Below are 18,515 nucleotides of genomic sequence, written 5' to 3' on the forward strand. Positions count from 1 at the left end.
AACCTTCACAGACCCCTGCTTTCCATATTGGTAGTAATGCCTTGATATTCAGCAAAGTATATCTGAACTCTGCTTCTTCAGTGCAAATACAAATGTATGTTCTTGAAAATATCTATATGTACTTTCAAAATGCAACTGCTCCCTAAAATAATCTGATGAAAAACTTTTTTTTCAATTATTCACCTATCCGCTTGCAATATAGCTAAAAAGAAGTTCACATGTGGGTCACCCAACAAAACAGAGAAACCAGAAATTCTGTTGGATTTGTTTGATCCTCTCTATAGTCAGCATGTTCATGATTTCAAAAATGAGAAATTAATGTTAATTTAGCCATAGTTTTCAGCTTGGGAAGAATTTATGTGTCCTGCAAGATTCTATGCAAATGCTATGACCAGATGAGCAGTTAGGACTCAGCCCAAAGACTGATTTCTTTTTTTAAAAAAAATACCCATACTTGCATTACTGAAAAACATCACTGGTAAATGAATAGCAGTTGACTGGCAGCTGACATTTTAGTCCCAAAACTGGGTGAAAAGGATTTAAGCCTTTATGGCTAAAGACAGGTAACTAGTCTTCTTAATCAGATCATAATTAGTTTGGGAGAGGAGTTACTCCTAATGGGGTAATATTTATTTTGTCCCATTTTTACCTCTGCTCAAACAGGTTGTGCAGGCTTTTGAAACAATACAAAATTCTTCAAGACTTGTTGGCGACGCATGATGGAATGCGTACACCAAGAGGAACATCCCTTCTAAAAAATGATGTCTCCAGCTTGAGTTGGTACCAACAAAGCAGTGTCACTGTTTTAGAGAAGCATGCAAGTCACAGCTGTCACAAAGGAATGCAAACCACTATTAGTAGCACAGGTTGCAATCCTATGCACGTTAATTAAGGTGTCTGGAAATGCTGACTCAATCAGCTTAGGCATATAGACCAACTGCATGGTTAGGTGCGGGAATCAGCCTTGGCACTGTCCAGTCTCCCTCTCAGTGTGTATAACCTGTAATGAATACTGGGACCTAAACATATAGATCCTCTTTGCTAGGGCTGTCTATATTACAGGTCAGGGTACATGAGCCCAGTGTTTGATTCCACACTGCAGAAAACCTGGGATACAATCTTGCCTTCGGTCCCATTAATTCCATGAGTTTATGTCATGTCCAGGGTCGTATCCATACATCCTAATTCAGCTAATGAATCAGACATGTAGGCTGCATTCTTGTCATGTGCCTAAGACCCCTATTTGGCTCATGTCCATGGAACTTTGTGCAGCTGATTCCTATTCCTCTTTTCAGAGGCTGGCTTTTAAACATCTAACCTACGCGCCGGTCCATTTGCATGGCTGAGAAGCAGATGTGAACCATCCACCACATATTAAAAATAACATGAGGTGCAGGCATTCCGTATCCAGGATGGCCCATTTGATAGAACCAATTCTACCACTACCATTTATTTATTTTTGGTAGAGAGAGATTGCAATTCAGGCCATTCTACGAGAGTGAGGATGGGATAGGTGCCCAGCTGCCCACCCCTTCAATGTGCAAACTGACTGTTGGGTGGGCATACATCTGAACTGGGGCTCACTGAGTTCAATGAGACTAACACCCAAGTAAGTGTGCATAGGATTGCATCATTACATGGACAACACTGAGGAGAAGGGCACAACTAAATGCTTTTCCTTTGGTGTTGGATAAAAATAACAGCAACAATAGGTTGTATCCCATGAAGTTGTCCCATTTATGCAAGGACTTCCACCTAAATGGAACTCCTTCTTCCTCCCCTCTAGATCTGTTCTGGGTATAGCCCCAGCCCTCCAGAGCAGATTGGGGGGGGGCATGCAAATGGGAATCAAACAGGGATAGGGATTATTGTTGTGCAGGCAGAAATCCTATTGCTAAAGTGATGACTTTGACAGATGCAACCTAATAATAATAATAATGGTAATAATTTATATAAAACAATGGCCCTTGAAATCTATTCCAAGTTACAATAAAAGCTATGCCATAGCAGTAGAAACCGACAAAACAATCAAAAGTATATGTTCCTTACAGAACACTAATGCTACATTTGTTTATGAACTTGTTAGGGTTTTTGTTTTTGGATAGTAGGCGTAAAACAGTGCAAAGTATATTGAAGTTCAATCTTACAGTATTTCACCACCAAAAATATAGCAGAAAGAGCAGAAAGGCCCTTTTGTTATTGAGAGTATGAGAAGAGAAAAATCAGAATAGCTCTGAAAAAAACTCTGTAGATAGTATGCAGATGCTTGTGAAAACAAATTTCATTTGGAAAGTATTTGTGATGTTGGCAAGTAAAAAGAACATATTCAAAGAGTGCATCACAAGAATTCTGCAAGCATCGATCTACACATACAGATTTCTGTGACCATAAAGTTGATAGTTTGAGGTACTTCTCCATAAGGTGACGCACAAGCAGCTTACAATTGTTCAGTACCATAAACATCAACTTGTGACAAGTACCCATTTTAAAAAAATAGAACAGGATATTGATAATAGATAATAACCTAGATAATATCTGGGTTACTGCTACTGGTTGGAAAGTCTATGTGTGGTAGTTTTGAAGCAACTTATCCACCTGTTCTTCCCCTTCCATGTGATAGAAACAGGAGAGATGGCGGCAAAAGGAGATGATACCAAACCACCTTGTTTCCCTCCATCTTTATTTTAGCCTGTCCTTCACATGGCCTGTGAATGCTGCCTAAAACAATCAAAGTTGTGTTATTTCCTGTCCTAAAATTAAAAGTGGGGAAGAGGGATAGAAGGAGGGAGAGAGGGAAGCAGCAACAGCAGAGCAGGAGGGCAGGTTTACTTGCGGCCTACTTTATGAAACAGCTGGGGTAGAAAGGGAAGGAGGCTTACTTGGACCTTGGACCACTGCAGCAGGGATAGGGAACCTGTGGCCCTTGGACTCCAACTCCCATCAGCCCCAGCCATCATGGGCTAGGGCCCCAAACACCAGGGATCTATGGGAGTCCAACAAGTGCACCACAAATTCCTCACAACTGCTCTACAGAATTGCCCACCACCACCATTAGTTATCAGTCATATCCACCAGTAGAGTATAACTTTAAACACCCAAATGTCCTTTAAAAAAAGCCAATTTGGTTCATTAAAGTGATAACAGACATATCTAAGGTAGAATCTGGAGTCCTGTTGATCTCAGGCCTATACATTAGTCATGACTAATGTTCCACATTTGATTTCATGTTGTTGGGACCGAAGTGTGACTAACTTAAGCCCCATTCAGGCATGGTCACTTTTTGTGTTCAAAGAACATTGGGGGTGGGGGTGGGCGCTTGGGAAGCAAGGCTGCGCATGTTGGTCCTGCCCCCAATGTCACCATCACTCCTAACCTCTGTGCATTAAGCATGAAGGTCTGAAGGAGATGAAAACATGCTTAAAATCATCCTGGCAGTTTCAGGTTCTGCATAATCCAGGGTCGCAACTGCAGAGAAATATCTAAACACGTATTGCTGAATGTATTTGGAATATCCCTTGCAAATGCACAAAGGCTTAGAGCAGATATTGGGACCAGGGACTCCCTCTCCATGTACTCTTCAAACATGGGCACTTCTAACACCTAAATAGGGCTTCAGCCTGGATCCAAACCACTGTGCATACAGTTGACTCGCAACTTATGCAGGGGTTATGTTCCGGGGATAGCTTGTAAAGCCAAAATCATGGATAGTCAAAACATTCTCTCCCAGCACCTCCAAATACTCTCCCAATGTGCATGCAAATGGTGGGTGGGATTGTGATAGTTCCTCGCCCCCAGTTAATTTTTTATTTTTCCTAGCCAAGTTAAATGTGCATAAGTTGCAAGTTGACTGTACCATGATTGGTGTTGAAAATAATGGAAGCTGGAAATTAAGCCCATAAATAGATTTTAAATTGGACATTTGGCAAATAAATGTGATCAGCAAATTGATCAGGCAATTGATTTGCAGAAAGAAGAATCAACCTAAAGTCCTCACACTAATCCATCACCTTTATATCAAGCTCTGCACTTGTCTACTTCTTTCTATTTCACGGCAAGACCAGCTCTGAAAGAGGGCTGCTTCATGCCTGACATTTTTCCTGCATGGAGATAAATCTCTATCACACCTGAAGCGAGGCACAAGAGTTTAGAGTTTCACAAACAGCAGGCTCTGGTGAGTTTCTTCTGCACAAATGTTTTAATTTTGGAGCTTCTTTCAATGCTTCTCCTGAATATAAGGATTCACTGACCTTTCCACACATCTATTGCAATGACTGGTGTGCTTGTGTGGGATGCTGTCAGCAGTCAGCATAAGAATGTTTTAAGCCATCATAAACTAACACGGGAGAACAGAGCTCCACAAGCTTCAACTTTTTAATTTCAAATTTAGGAGACAACAAAGCTTGGCTTGCTGACTTCCTGCTACATTGAAGCAAAACAGATTTTAGCCCTCCAACTTACAACACTGAATCTGCATCCCAGAACAAGATGCATCCTGGTACCATTTTGAAAGTCTTTTTGCCTTCCTCAATGGATGGCCACTTTCTTTTCTTTTCTTTCTCTCCCTGCCCCCTCCCAAATGTGCTACTCTTTGAAGGCTTTACATTTCTGGTTGTCTGAACATCCGTGTGCCCCAACGTCTAGTGACCTGAATTCACACTGTAGCTTCATAAATGCTTATGCTAAGCTCATGTTGCATCCAAATGTCTGATTATGAATCCTCTAGGCCAATCACATCAATGAAGTTAAGCTGAAATACAATAAAGTGTCAAAGAGTTGCCCCTTTGATATAGCAAAGCAAAGCTATATCAAAACCCTAGAGGCTAAAGTGCCAAATTAAAGGCCAAACTTGGTGCGATGGTTAATGCATCTTTGTATGTGTGTTAAAGCAAGCAGGGATTGTTGGGCTGATAATTATTGGGGATTTCCTAATGCAAATAAAAGATCCAGAGAAATAATCTTTGACAGGACCACAGTAGGGAAGAGGGATAGAACTCCTCTTTCCCAGTTGCTACAATCCCAATACTTATCAGATCCATCCTCAGGGGCTGCATTTTTTAAAAAGCTCCCCTCCCCAAGCTTACACACTTTAAATGCAAAGGTGCATTTAATAACACAGCACATACTGGGCCCAAACACAAGTTACTTTACACATTTCAGTTTCACATTTACACATAAGACATCTTGGCGTACACCAGCATTTCTTAAACTTTGGGGAAAGGGTGTGAGAAATCACAGGAGCAGATGGGGGTTGCCAGATGGCCATCCGTGGCTAAGCAGCTCCTGTTTTCCTTGGCTGAATGGCTAACTGGGGAGCAGACCAACCTTTCCAGCTGGGTTGCATGAGGGAGAGAAGCTCTTGTCGACACTAAATCTTCCCTGCACCTCAGTTGCATGGCTGGCATTCTTCTGGCTCTCAGGCCCAGATTTAACCCAGCAAACAGGGACAACCCAATGGAGAACAGGGGCTGCATCCAATGTTCTCTGTGTATTAGGGCAAGGGCTCATGCACTAGCAGGTGGGCGAGTTTTCACAATCCACAACAGAGGAATCAAACCTAGCTGTTGAGCTCAAGGAAACTCATTGCACAACTGATTGCACAATCTATTTTACAGAGAAGTTACCAGCAACCTGCTTATGTAGTTTTTGGTGCAACTGCATTTCTTTCCTGCCAAACCTTTCACCAGTGGAACAAATATACCACAAAGTGACTTTGGCACTATATTGGATACAACCCCCATTCAGTGTTGGTATGCACCCCAGCTTCCTGAGCACAATTGGAAGGAGACTGCAGTGAAGGGCGGATTGGTGATTCTTGGAAGTGCTGATGCTCATGTGAACTTCCTTGAGGAGGCTCTTTGAATCCCACTCTGTATTGGGACCACAGAATGTACAGTACATTCAGAAAGGGGGCGGATTTTAAGAAATACTAGTGTACATGTAAAAATACTGTATGACTGTTTGGCACACTCATTAGGGAGCTGTGATAGACTGCAGTTCCCAATACAAGATTCACCCAGTGGCAAACCTGTTTTTGCCTCTATGTAATCTATAAAATTGTCACCACTTAGAGGCGAGTTCACAAGAAAGTACAACAGAAAGCTGTATGTTGACACAATTTGTGCTATCATGAGCATTATGTTGCTTTCCAGACCTTAAACCCACCTATACTTGTGTCCTTCTGAATGCCTTGTTCAAACAAAGAAAGAAATGACGTCTTTTCATGACATCTTTAACAAGTATTCAAGTGAAAGGTAAGTTAAGAATGAGAATTAATGGTATTATTATGTAGTAGAAATACAATGGATCAAAATGCAAAAATCTGATTGCAGGTCATCAGCTAGACCCAAACCTTTTGTAGCATATAGACACGGTGAGCTTGTTGTGAAGCTGGTCATGAAGAATCCACTGTTCAAGCTAGGGTGTAAGTGGTGGTTTTGGTGATGAGCAAGATCCTTGACTGTCAAAACTGGTTGCTCGGCCTGGCAACTAGAAGAAATAAAATATTTTAAGAAGAGTCCTGTAGCATCCACAGGTCCAGCAAGTCCAGCATCCTGTTTCTTATAATGGCCAACCAGTTGCCTTAGAGAAGTCCACAAGAGCCCTCCCCCGACTTTTCTCCCCAGCTACTAGCATTCAAAGGACTACTAGTTCCACCTTGCCATTGTGATCAACAGCCATTGACAGACCCATCTTACCCCATGAAGATATCTAATTCCCCTCTAAAGTCATCTAAGATAGAGGCCACCACCACATCTTGTGGCACCAGATTTAATCCAGATTGAATTATGAGAGATCACTGGAGAACCTTCTAGAAGCTTCTGTTGGTCCAAAAAGAAGATATATTTACTGGATTTGAATATTAAATGGTGCATTATCATGGGATCAGAGAAGACTGGTGGTGAAGCTGACATCTAAAACTGGAGATCTGGAGGATGCCCTGGGCATCTTTACAAAAGTATCATCTATATTAATGAGCCCCAGGTGTGCATAACAATTTTGCAGTTATGTGTGGTTAGTTCACCTCATCATCTATATAGATTAGCCAAGTGGCTATTTTTTGGTGTGTGGCAAATTGCGTGTTAAAAATGTCTCGTCCAACGAGGAAACTCATTGGGTTGCAATGTGTCTGGTCTCAAACATTATCAATTTATTGCTTGTCACATCATTTTGATGTTCAGGAATTATCCTGGATAGATGTGGTTGTATATTATTGTATACATGTTTACATTGTCTTTTGGGATTAAAGTTGGATTTCACTCTTGCACATATTTTAGAAGCATCCAGTAATATTTTTTGTCCTCATTTTAGTCCATGTTACAGTGGGGTTATTGCCATATGCCTCTCCCAACAGAACAAATGGCATTTAATTTGGGGGAAATGGTGTTTGCATTGAAAAAGTGTTTTCAAAAACTTTCCTGTATTCTGATCCTATTCAGCATTTTTTTTTTTTAGAAAAGGAAAAGAAACAGCAGAGAATTCAGTCCCAGATTTTCTGGTTTTGTTTTTGTCTGAAATACACCAGTATGAATGTTGTTAACAGGTGGCATAGAATGTAAAAGAAAGCCATTGAAAAATTGAACTTGCATTCTTTTCTACAGGCTTTTTCAAATAATTTACTGAAATGCCTAATACGAAACAGGGCTTCTCAGCTTTGTTTGGTGGAAAAGATTTTTAGCATCTTCTTTCGTACGTTGTTCTGCATTTAACCTCTTTTTTTGGGTCTCCCTTCACATTTCTATTTGACAAAAATGCTGCCTCACGAAATAGAGAGACCTATTTGTAAAGAAGGTATTAGTACATAAAATAGTGATAATGAGGAATAGGCTGCTGAAGAGATGCTTTAGTCCTCTTACCTCTACCAAGGGATGCCAGTGGGTTATTGGCTTGCGGGGGTACGCCAGCATTTCATTCCAGTGGTCTCTTCCAAGGCCTTCAGCGTCAAGTCCAGCCCTACATACTCCAATCACCTCATTGTGTCCCACTCTAGGATTAAAGGTGGAGAACAGAACGTCTAAAGATTATCCACAATGCCATGCGTCCACAAATAATGCAAATGATAGGTAGAGGAGCCACATTCTGTGACAGGAAAAGCTAGATATTTACACCCCAAAGCACCAAGAACATTATATATATATATCTAAATTTTGTTGTTATTGTTTAGTCGTTTAATGATGTCTGACTCTTTGTGACCCCATGGACCAGAGTACGCCAGGCACTCCTGTCTTCCACTGCCTCCCGCAGTTTGGTCAAACTCATGCTGGTAGCTTCGAGAACACTGTCCAACCATCTCTTCCTCTGTCGTCCCCTTCTCCTTGTGCCCTCAATCTTTCCCAACATCAGGGTCTTTTCCAGGGAGTATTCTCTTCTCATGAGGTGGCCAAAGTATTAGAGCCTCAGCTTCAGGATCTGTCCTTCCAGTGAGCACTCAGGGCTGATTTCCTTCAGAATGGATAGGTTTGATCTTCTTGCAGTCCATGGGACTCTCAAGAGTCTCCTCCAGCACCATAATTCAAAAGCATCAATTCTTGGGCTATCAGCCTTCTTTATGGTCCAGCTCCCACTTCCATACTTATTGGGAAGATTAAGGCCGCATGCAACCTTGTATACACTTACCTTGCAGTATGCCCCATTGAATTCTATGGGACATACTTCTGAGTATACATGTATATCCCATTCTGTGTTGATGGTGGTGAAAAGCAGACACAGTACTAAATTTTAATCAACCAAACAAACAATCATTCCAATTGCGCTGTAATGATGCACCCACTGCCACCTGTTCTGCTTCGGCAAGGTGTCAGCATGAACACATCTCTGTCTATCCATCATGCTCTGCAGGTATCTTGACAACAGTGGATTTTCTGTTCTATACTGCCCGGAACACTTTCAAATGTGCCCCTTCAACATTTATTATTTTTGGTGAAAAGCACCATTAGCCCTGAGAGCTAGATCTATTTTACATTTAGTAAGGAAAGGTAAAGAAATTAATAATTAATATTTATCCTTAATATTCAGGATTCTGAAACAAGCCTGCACAGCAGCAGTTTGGTGGGAAGCAGGGCTGGCATAATGTGGCATAGTGTGGTATAATAATAATAATAATAATAATAATAATAATAATAATAATATCTATATCCTGCCCATCTGGCCGGGCCTCCCCAGCCACTCTGGGTGGCTCCCAACAGAATATTAAAAATGTGATAAAACATCAAACATTAAAACTTCCCTAAAGAGGGCTGCCTTCAGATGTCTTCTAAAAGCCAGAAAGTTGTTTATTTCTCAGTTTTTAACCTATTGTGAAAGTGTCTACCTACTTGCCATTATTTATTTACTTATCATATGTATAAGGCTGCCATGCACTCTCTGTGGGGCTATCTTTGAGGTTGGTCCAAAGACTGGCATACACTCCAACATTTCTCCAATGAAAATAGGGACGTCCTATTCCATAATTATAATTTTACTATTTATACCCCACACATCTTACTGGGTTGCCCCAGCCACGCTGGACAGCTTCTAACATATATAGAAGCATAACAGAACATTAAGCATTTTTTTTAAAAAAAAATCCCTATACAGGATTGCCGTCAGATGGCTTGGGGGGTCGGATAACTCCATACCCTCCAACATTTCTCCAATGAAAATAGAGACATCCTAAGGAAAAGTGGGACATTCCGGAATCAAATCAGAAACCAAGACAGCTTCTCTAAATCAGGGATGTCCCTGGAACTAGGGGCACTTGGATGGTCTGGATTGGTGCAGAATATGGTGACTAGGTTGCTTGTGGGGGTAAACTACTGCCAGCATACTGTATAACACCTTGCTTGTTGGGCTTGCCTAGGCTACCAATCTGCTATTGGGCAAAATACAAGGTTTTGGTACATGCAAAACTGTCTACAGCTCAGGAGCAGTTTACTTGGCAGACTGCCTTATACCTTGTATACCCAGGAAGTCTCTGCTTTAGGTCAGTATAAAGATAACACCTGTCATTATTATTCTAATAATAAATAATAATAATAATAATAATAGATTACTATAGCACCTGCTCTTCTTGAATCTCCCTCCCCCCAAAAAAATCAAAAAAGAGAAAAATGCAGCATACCGGTCATAGTCCATAACAGCGATGGAGAGGCTGACTTGGTCCACATTCTCTGGAGGGATGTCAAAAACGATGGCCTCACTGTATACTGGATTGAGAGTGTTTTTCTTTGTAGTTGTTTTTCTCTTTTTCAGACGCCGACCATCGCACATCAGGGACACTTTGACGTATGGATCTGAGATAACAGGAACGGAGGTCAACACAACTGGGTAGGAGGACACCAACAGTTCTCATGTAGAAGGTTTGGTTCCACCACGAATACAGAGGAAGCTGCCCTATATGAAGTCAAGACATTGGTCTATGTGCTGGTCCCGGGGGGAGGTTACCGTGAGGCGTGGTCAGAGTCCGGTCCTGGGTCCTGGGTCTAGAGACAGTCCACACAGGGTGAAGCGGGATCCGAAGCAGGAAGCCGGGTGGGGTCGGGAACTCTGGAAGAACAGGACTGGGTGCTGGCAGAAGCAGGTTTCCAGCGACGTTGCTCCCGCAACCTGGGACCGGGCTGACTGGTCTTTATCTTCTCTGAGGCCAGGGGTGTCCCGGCCCCCAGGTGACCTGCCTCTCCTGGCCTTAAGGCGAGCACTCCTCCTGGGAGAAACCAGTTCCCTCCGCCTCTCTGCCCTGAGCCTCTGCAGCTCAGGAGAGGCTGGAGGATTACTGGACCCAGGGGGAGACTCACCTTCCCCTGACAGGGCTGGGAGAGGCGCACCTGTAGGCAATGTGTCCTCAATCACCCCTGGAGCCAGAGTGGATTCACCTGGTGCGTGCTCCTGAGGATCCGGCACAGGTGCAGGCGCTTCAGATTCAAGGCCCCGCCCCAGCTCAGCCGGCCCTGGAGGCGGGGACTCCTGTGCAGGCTGGGATTCCTCCAGTTCAGCCTCTGAATCAGATTCCCAGGCCATCACAGTCTATCTAGTTCTGTTGACACCAACTGGCAGTGGCTCTCCAGTGTTTCAAGGAGGGATCCTTCCCAGCATGAGCAGGAGACACCATGAATTAAGTCTGGTACCTTCTGCACGCAAAGCCTGTCTCCTATCACCAATGTATACTAGATGATGTGCTCAACAGTAGCTGCTAGCCATGATAGCTACGTTCTCCCTTCCTTGTCAGAGACATTATGCCTCTGGATACCAGTTGCTGGGAATCTCAGGTGGGCAGAGTGCTCTTGTGCTCATGTCCGGCTTGCAGGCTTCCCACAGGTATATGGTTGGCCACTGTGAGAATAGGATCATTGGCTGATCCAGCGGGCTTGCCTTATGTCCTTATATCCAGAAACAACACCCATTTATTCAGGGTGGTGAAAAGCCCAACATGCCAAACCAGGTTCAATGTCATTTGGGGTGCAGATTGTCACTTTTTTTGGCTGGGATTCAGTCACATCCCTGCAAGTTCCAGTGGCTTAAGTAAAAGTGGATTTGGTGCTTTTGTGAGACCACCTCCTTGAAAAATTGGACTTTTTGCAATAAAGAGTGATGGGAAAATACACCGGAATGGGTGTGATAATGACTGTGTGGTGCAGCTTCATATAGGTAAAGGTATCCCTGACCGTTAGGTCCAGCCATGGCCGACTCTGGGGTTGCGGCGCTCATCTCGCTTTACTGGCGGAAGGAGCTGGCGTACAGCTTCCAGGTCATGTGGCCGGCATGACTAAGCCACTTCTGGCGAACCAGAACAGTGCACGGAAACGCCATTTACCTTCCCGCCGGAGCGGTACCTATTTATCTACTTGCACTTTGACGTGCTTTCGAACTGCTAGTTGGCAACTTCATATAAGTTCCCCCCAAACAAACTGAATTATTGGTACTGTCATAGACTGGCTAGAAGCAGAGGAGCGGTGGGAGGCACCAGCAGCTACCATTGCAACAGCAGTGGGGGGGGGCAGGGCTGGTGGGCAACGGTGGGTTGCCTGAGGGCTGTCCCAAGCTCTGCCAATGCGAGTGCCAGTGTGCCCCCACCCCCATGCCTCACCACTGCCACCTGCGTGCCAACCAGCCTGGCTGTGAGGGAGGAAGGGGGAAGGCACTGCCACTGCCACCCACTAAGGAGGGAGGAAGAAGAAGGTGAGAAAGTGCCTCCTGGGCTCTGTTCACCCTTTGTGGGCTCTGTGTGACCCCCCTCTGCCTAGTCCACCAGGGGGATGCAACACTTGCCCCACCCTGGGTGACGGCAATCCACGCTATACCACTGCAGAGTAAGGTGTGGCATGAGGACTCAGAATCCCAGCCAAAACTTGTACTAACCTGCACCAAGACAAGCAGAAGAAAACACAGAACAAATGGAAGTGTGGGTAGCAAACTAATTCAGCAAACTAAACAGAACCTACTTGTATGTATGTATGTATGCATGTATAGAATTGCATCCTAAAGCGGCTGCAAAATTCACAGAAGCCGTCACAAGTTAAGAACATTGCTAATGGCGTTTGTAGTGCACTAAGTGACATTTATCAGGAATATGTCAAGGTCTTGGAATGAGGAAATAAAGCACATGATGGTATTCCTTTGTTTGTTATCCGAAAGCTAAAATGACGCAGAGTCTCACACATTGTTTAAACCCAAAGCAAACAGAGGGAAGGTTTCATCTGGGCAGAAGAAGGGTGTCCCCTAGTACTTTTCCAGCTCAGAGTAATCTTAATCAATCAATCAATCAATCAATCAATCAATCAATCAAGCAAGCATGGGAAGATACAGAATTCCTCATTCTCCCTTGAATCTTTTCCCCTGCTCAAGAAAAAGTAGCTTGGGGGAGGCAATTATGAGCTGTGGGTGTTGGGAACTGACAGGAAAGGAGAGGGCTAAGCAGTTGCTTCCACTCAGACTGTCTATTGTTTTGCTTTTTGTTTTCAAAAGTGAAGGAAAGAAACATAAGAGATCCACGTATTGTTTAATTCTCCTCATCTGTGAACTCAAGATCAAATGCCCTGAAATCCTGATGGTAAGAGCCCTTCCCCAGAGAGTCATCACCACCCACAGGTGAAGCTAAGCGAAAAGGAACATTGCACTTACCTGATGAGCCAGTGATGTCCATAGCTTTAAGATTTCTGCATTTGATGACTGTGAGGGTCATCCTCCCTGCTGTTGGCAAATAGCAAAGGGAAAACATGATCTCCCCCAAATCTATGCTTTCCTGAAAAAAACAAGCACAAACAAAAAACATAGGTTATAACAGGGATGGGCCACCTTTTCCAGCTTGAGGGACACATTCCTTCATGGGCAACCTTCTGGAAGGGGGGACCTCAACACCAGTGGTGGGTGGAGAAAGGGGCAACAGATGTGGTGAACATCAAGGCTGAGGCTACTCAGCATGCCCTGATTCTTGTGTTGAACAGCTAGGAGTTCATGGACTCCACTGATAGCAAGAAGCCTGAATGCCTCCAAAATCCTGGAGTTGCCACTGAAAGGAGTAAACTGCTCTTGATGAAACAAGAAACGAATAGGCACTGGAGAACAGGGGCCGGTCAACTATTTCTGGGTGATTTGTAGTAGATTAGTCAGGGGGACGCCAGGGCTTCCTGCTTCCTCCAGTTGTTTAACGATAGTAACTGCAAAAAGAACCTGCGGGTGGGGGTGCTAAAGTAGACTGCTGAAAGAAAGGTTTTCACGGGGGCAACCAGAAATGAATATTTGGGTGAAATGACTCTGAGCTCAGTTTTGGCAAATTACTATATAACATTTCTGTGCAGGCCACATGAACAGATGTATCCTGCTCCTTAATTCTAAGTGTACGTCTCATCCCATCCCCTACACCACTATTTTGCACCTGGTTTGGGCTGGTTGTTGATGATTTAGTAAAACTCCCCAAGGTAGAGCCCACAAATTTGAAGGCTGCAAACCTTAGATCAGGGGTGGGGGCCTGCGTTGCCTGTAGAAAGGCCAGGTTCGGTTCCTGGCATCTCCAATTAAGTGGATCATATAGAAGTGGTGCAAAATAATAAAAGGTCTCCACCCGAGACCCTGGAGACCAGGTGCCACCCAGAGTAGGCTGAGCTAGCCGGATAACCACTCTGACCTTTGTTACTAAAGCTACAGAGAAAGCTTTGCTTGCTGCACACAGCAACTCTTTTCCAGCTGAAAGGTTGGAGCTCTCAATCCGTGCTTCTTCTTTTTCCGCGAAGCGGCAAGGTTATTATTTAAAATTCTAAAAAGCAGTTCATTACCAGCAAATCAGGATACAGCCACAGTAAGCCACACACTATAATTGGTCTTGTGTGTCTCGGAGAGCTGAAGGCACTTGTACTAATGTCAGAAGGCAAGAACAGCAATAATGTTCAGCTGCATGCGTATTAGCAGGTCTCTAACGATAGTGTTCTATTTTAGAGGACAAAAGTCTTGCTCAAAATGAAGCACTGGATGATCCTTGAGGCTCTGTATAGGGTATGATGGCCTCACTCTTTTTTTCATGCCGGTGGGCCATTTTGATATTTTTAAAGAACCATCAGATGTAATTTGAAAGCCTTGCAATCTGAAGTATTTAATGTGATGCAGTATATACTTAAGTCGCAGGCGTATCAAAGGATATGGAGAAAGCTGCAGTGTGGCATGGATTAAAGTTGCAAGCCTAGCCTCTAAATGAGTAAGCTCCACTGAATTAAATGAGACTTACTTCTGAGTAGACCCTTAAATTCACAGCATTAGGTTGGGCTGACACCTATTTGTATGTTCTAGAACAGGCATATCAATGTGGCACCCCTATATATTTGAGGAGTGCTATCTATAACGAAACTATCCCCTTCTTTTTGTGTACCGTTTTCTCCATATTCAGTTCATTGAAACACTGGTGTAGTATCTCAGAGATGCTTAGAGCAGTGGCTGGGAACCTGTGGCTCTCTAGATGTTGCTGGACTTTATTTTAATAACTGAAGAGCAGCTCTTGGTAGCTACTGGTTGGCACTTGTCATTCTCTGCTTCCTTGAATGCCCCAGGCACAGTGTTGTTTCAGGGCATATGTGTGTGGTGGTGTCATTTTAAAAAAGTGGTGGTGGTGAGGTGCACCATTTTCTCCCCCCCAAATGACACACTGCCTTCAGCATTTGAGGGTGAAGGGAGAGGGAGGTGGCCATCAGTTAGTGATTGCTAAGAGGGATGTCAGCTAACTCCCATGAGAACTTGGGACCAAAAAAATTCGAGCATCCTGATTTTGATCAGCAGGATGTTGGAGGGTATGTCATTGTATTATTAATGGAACTCAGGGCAGCAAACATACAAGGGCTAAAAGAATTAAAACATATTTTAAACAATTCCAGACTGGGACAGATCTTTGTTTAAAAGGCTTGTTGAAATTTCATACATTGAAATAAATGGACATGACTAACTTAGGTCTATTAATTTCAGTGAGTCTGCTGTGAGTCAAACCAAGTTGTACACAACCCTATTTTTTGGATATCTGTTTAATTGTCTGAGGTTCATTCTATGGATTTTCCTGGTATTATGTTGTTACCCGTGGCCCATTTATTTCATCCTTGAAGATCAGTGTGACATTAATGTATTGCTTTCTTTTTAGATATCTAAGAGTAAATTGATTGATTAAAAATCATGATTTCAGGGACAGACATTTCTAATGTGATCAGAAAGAGATTATCTCCATCCTGCACACATCCTGCTCCCAATGTGTGAAGAGCATCATACTCCTTCACTGCCTCAAGGACATTTTCTTTCATGACAGACTCCATGTCTGTCCATTCTCAATGACACTCTCATGGACATTGTCTATTCTCCTTCACAACATGCAGCTGAGAAGCCAAAGGATGATGGGAGATTTTTTAATGGTGGTGACTGGTTCAAAGTTAATGAAACAAAAATTAGGAATAGATGAACCGTTTTTTATATGGGAAAGAGGTAAACAATGGATCCCATAAAGATCTGTACTGGGATCTACAAAAGGTGCAGACAAATGATCAAGGAGATGGACAATTATTCCATGAGGAAAGCTTACAGTAGTTGGAGTTTTTTTTATAGCTTAGCTGGGGAAAAGGTGAATAAATGGAACCATTTCAGGGTTGTATGAAATTATGTATATTGTGGAGAAATTTGGTAGGCCCAACTTCTCCCTCTGTCATAATACTAGAATCTGGGGTCATCCAATGACTCTGAAAGTTGGGAGATTCAGGACAGACAAAGCAAAGTACTTTTTCACACAATACTTCTTTATGGTGTGGAGAAAGTGGATAGGCATAACTAACCCCTCTCTTGTAAAATAGACAAAAGTACTTATGCGCACAGTGTTTAGTTAAAGCAGTGGAATTTGTAGTGATGGCCACCAACTTGGGCAGCTTCAAAGGGGGATTAGACAAAATCATGAGGGTAGGGCTATCAATGGCTGCCTGTTATGATAACTGTGTACTACTACCTTGAGAATCAGAAAAAGTATACCTTTTAATACCAGCTGCTGAGAGGACAGGAGTGGGAGAGTGCAATTGTTTTCATGTCTTGCCTGTGAGCTTCTCAAAGGTATCTGGTTGGCCGCTGTGAAAACAGAATGCTATCTGAACTAGCAGGACACTAACGTTCTTATCTGAGATAGGACAGCACTGAACACTCTCCTCCCAACTGTAAAGTGCAGGATATTTACCATCTTTCTATCTGGCAGTTATTAATGTGGGGAAAGTACAGTATGCATCTGAATCTTAGTATATTGGTGAAATGATCTTTGTCCTACAAAGTACAATAATTCATGATCTTTTTATATCACGTATCACATTTTGAGATATGCTACTTACTGCAGTGGCACAATGGATGTCTTTCCATACTGTGGCCTCTCTAGAGAGATCGGAGACCTCAAAAAAGTTATCCAGAATGACTTCTCCAATCATATCATGTCTAGAAAATCTGTCAAAATCATATACACTGAAATGTAGTTTCCTGTTGCAAAGTTGATCATAGGCTACAGGAAACTGAAAGGTTTCATTGAAGACAGGGTTTAACGTCTTTCTGTGAACCCGTGTCTGAAACTTTTTTTTCCTGTCTGGAAGAAGGTAGATTTTCACATAGGGATCTGATGTACCAGTGAAGTCTTTAGCTGGTAGTTCCAAGGCTTTGACAATGGTAACCAAAAGCATCTCATTTTCATAATCATACTTAAGGGTAAAGTTGAGTTTCCCACAAGTTTTCACATCCTCTTTCTGGCCTTCTGAATCCACAGACTTCTGTTTATAAAGTTCCGGTTTTATCCTTCCAATGCTGGTTGTTGTCTCCCCTCTTTGTAAAACAGGATCTGTCCCCATGTTAAAATCAATGCTGGACACCTGCATTTGCCTTGGCAGATGCCTCCTGAAGGAATTGTGCCTGCATGCGCAAAGACAAAGAAATTAACACTGATAATCTCAAAGGGAAAGAGAATAACTTTCATATAGCTAAAAATGAGAGGAGTAAATCAACCACGCACATTTAACAAGTTTCCATTATTGTTATAACTCTCTGGAGAGAACAATTACTAACAACACTAGGTAATCCAGGAAGATAATTCAATGATTCAGTTCAAGAAGAATGTTGACAATTTGGAAGACAACAACAAACAACAGCAGCAGCAAATATAGAGGAGAGCTACAAAAATTACAAAGGGTTTAGAAAGCAAATCCTATTTGGTAGACTGAAGGGAATGGCCATGCTTAACCTAGAAAAAAGAATCTTGATGGAAAATGGGTACCCTATTTCTGGCCAGTGTGTATTAGAGCAGCAAAAGGCAAAAACGAGAGTGTCAAGTTGCTCAAGAGAAGCTGAGACCCATGGCAGAGACCACTGAGGAATGCTGATATGTGAGAGCAGGCATCAGCAAACTTTTTCAGCAGGGGGCCGGTCCACTGTCCCTCAGACCTTGTGGGGGGCCAGACTATATTTTGAAAAAAGAAGAATGAACTCCTATGCCCCACGAATAACCCAGACATGCATTTTTTTAAAAAGGACACATTCTACTCATGTAAAAACACCAGGCAGCCCCCACAAAAAACTCAGAGATGCATTTTAAATAAAGGGACGCATTCTACTCATGTAAAAACATGCTGATTCCCAGACCGTCCATGGGCTGGATTTAGAAGGCGATTGGGCCAGATCCGGCCCCTGGGCCTTAGTTTGCCTACCCATGTGTGAGAGAATGTATTGGACATAGTCTGTTCCCACCTCACAGGCAATTGTTGGTTGCTACAAATGATAACCATTACAAGTGAATTAACCAAACAAGATCTCCAGGGACAAGGGTGAAAACCTGATTTTTTATTGTGTGGGTGGGATAAGTCCTGCCCTGCATAATCAATCACATGACAGGGCACGCATACACCATTTGAATGGCAATGCCCATTGACTTTGGGGGGGCAGCCCCCTCAAGTATTTTATTGGGGTGTGTGTGTGAAGAGACCTTGGCCCCTAGGAGCTGGTTCCTATGTCCAGGGATGATGGGAGTTGCAGTTCAGTGACATTTAAGAATTCTGGGTCCAATT

General features: G+C 43.0%; 1 protein-coding gene across 2 annotated transcripts in view; it reads right to left on the reverse strand.

The window, feature by feature from the left end:
• Positions 1-3,280: 3,280 nt before the first annotated feature.
• The window catches only part of SYT10 (synaptotagmin 10), a 42,345-nt gene continuing 27,110 nt past the window's right edge, over positions 3,281-18,515 (reverse strand). For both annotated transcript variants that reach the window (XM_083700541.1, XM_083700542.1), the window contains 5 exons: positions 16,803-17,367; positions 13,093-13,213; positions 10,097-10,268; positions 7,854-7,983; positions 3,281-6,486 (listed from right to left, as the gene is read on the reverse strand). In XM_083700541.1, coding sequence (XP_083556667.1) covers positions 6,415-6,486; positions 7,854-7,983; positions 10,097-10,268; positions 13,093-13,213; positions 16,803-17,367 — 1,060 coding nt within the window. In that variant the 3' untranslated portion in view covers positions 3,281-6,414. The remainder of the gene's footprint in view (positions 6,487-7,853; positions 7,984-10,096; positions 10,269-13,092; positions 13,214-16,802; positions 17,368-18,515) is intronic.

Source organism: Podarcis gaigeae (assembly GCF_964106915.1).
Source record: "Podarcis gaigeae genome assembly, chromosome: 10".
Taxonomy (NCBI): Eukaryota; Metazoa; Chordata; class Lepidosauria; order Squamata; family Lacertidae; genus Podarcis; species Podarcis gaigeae.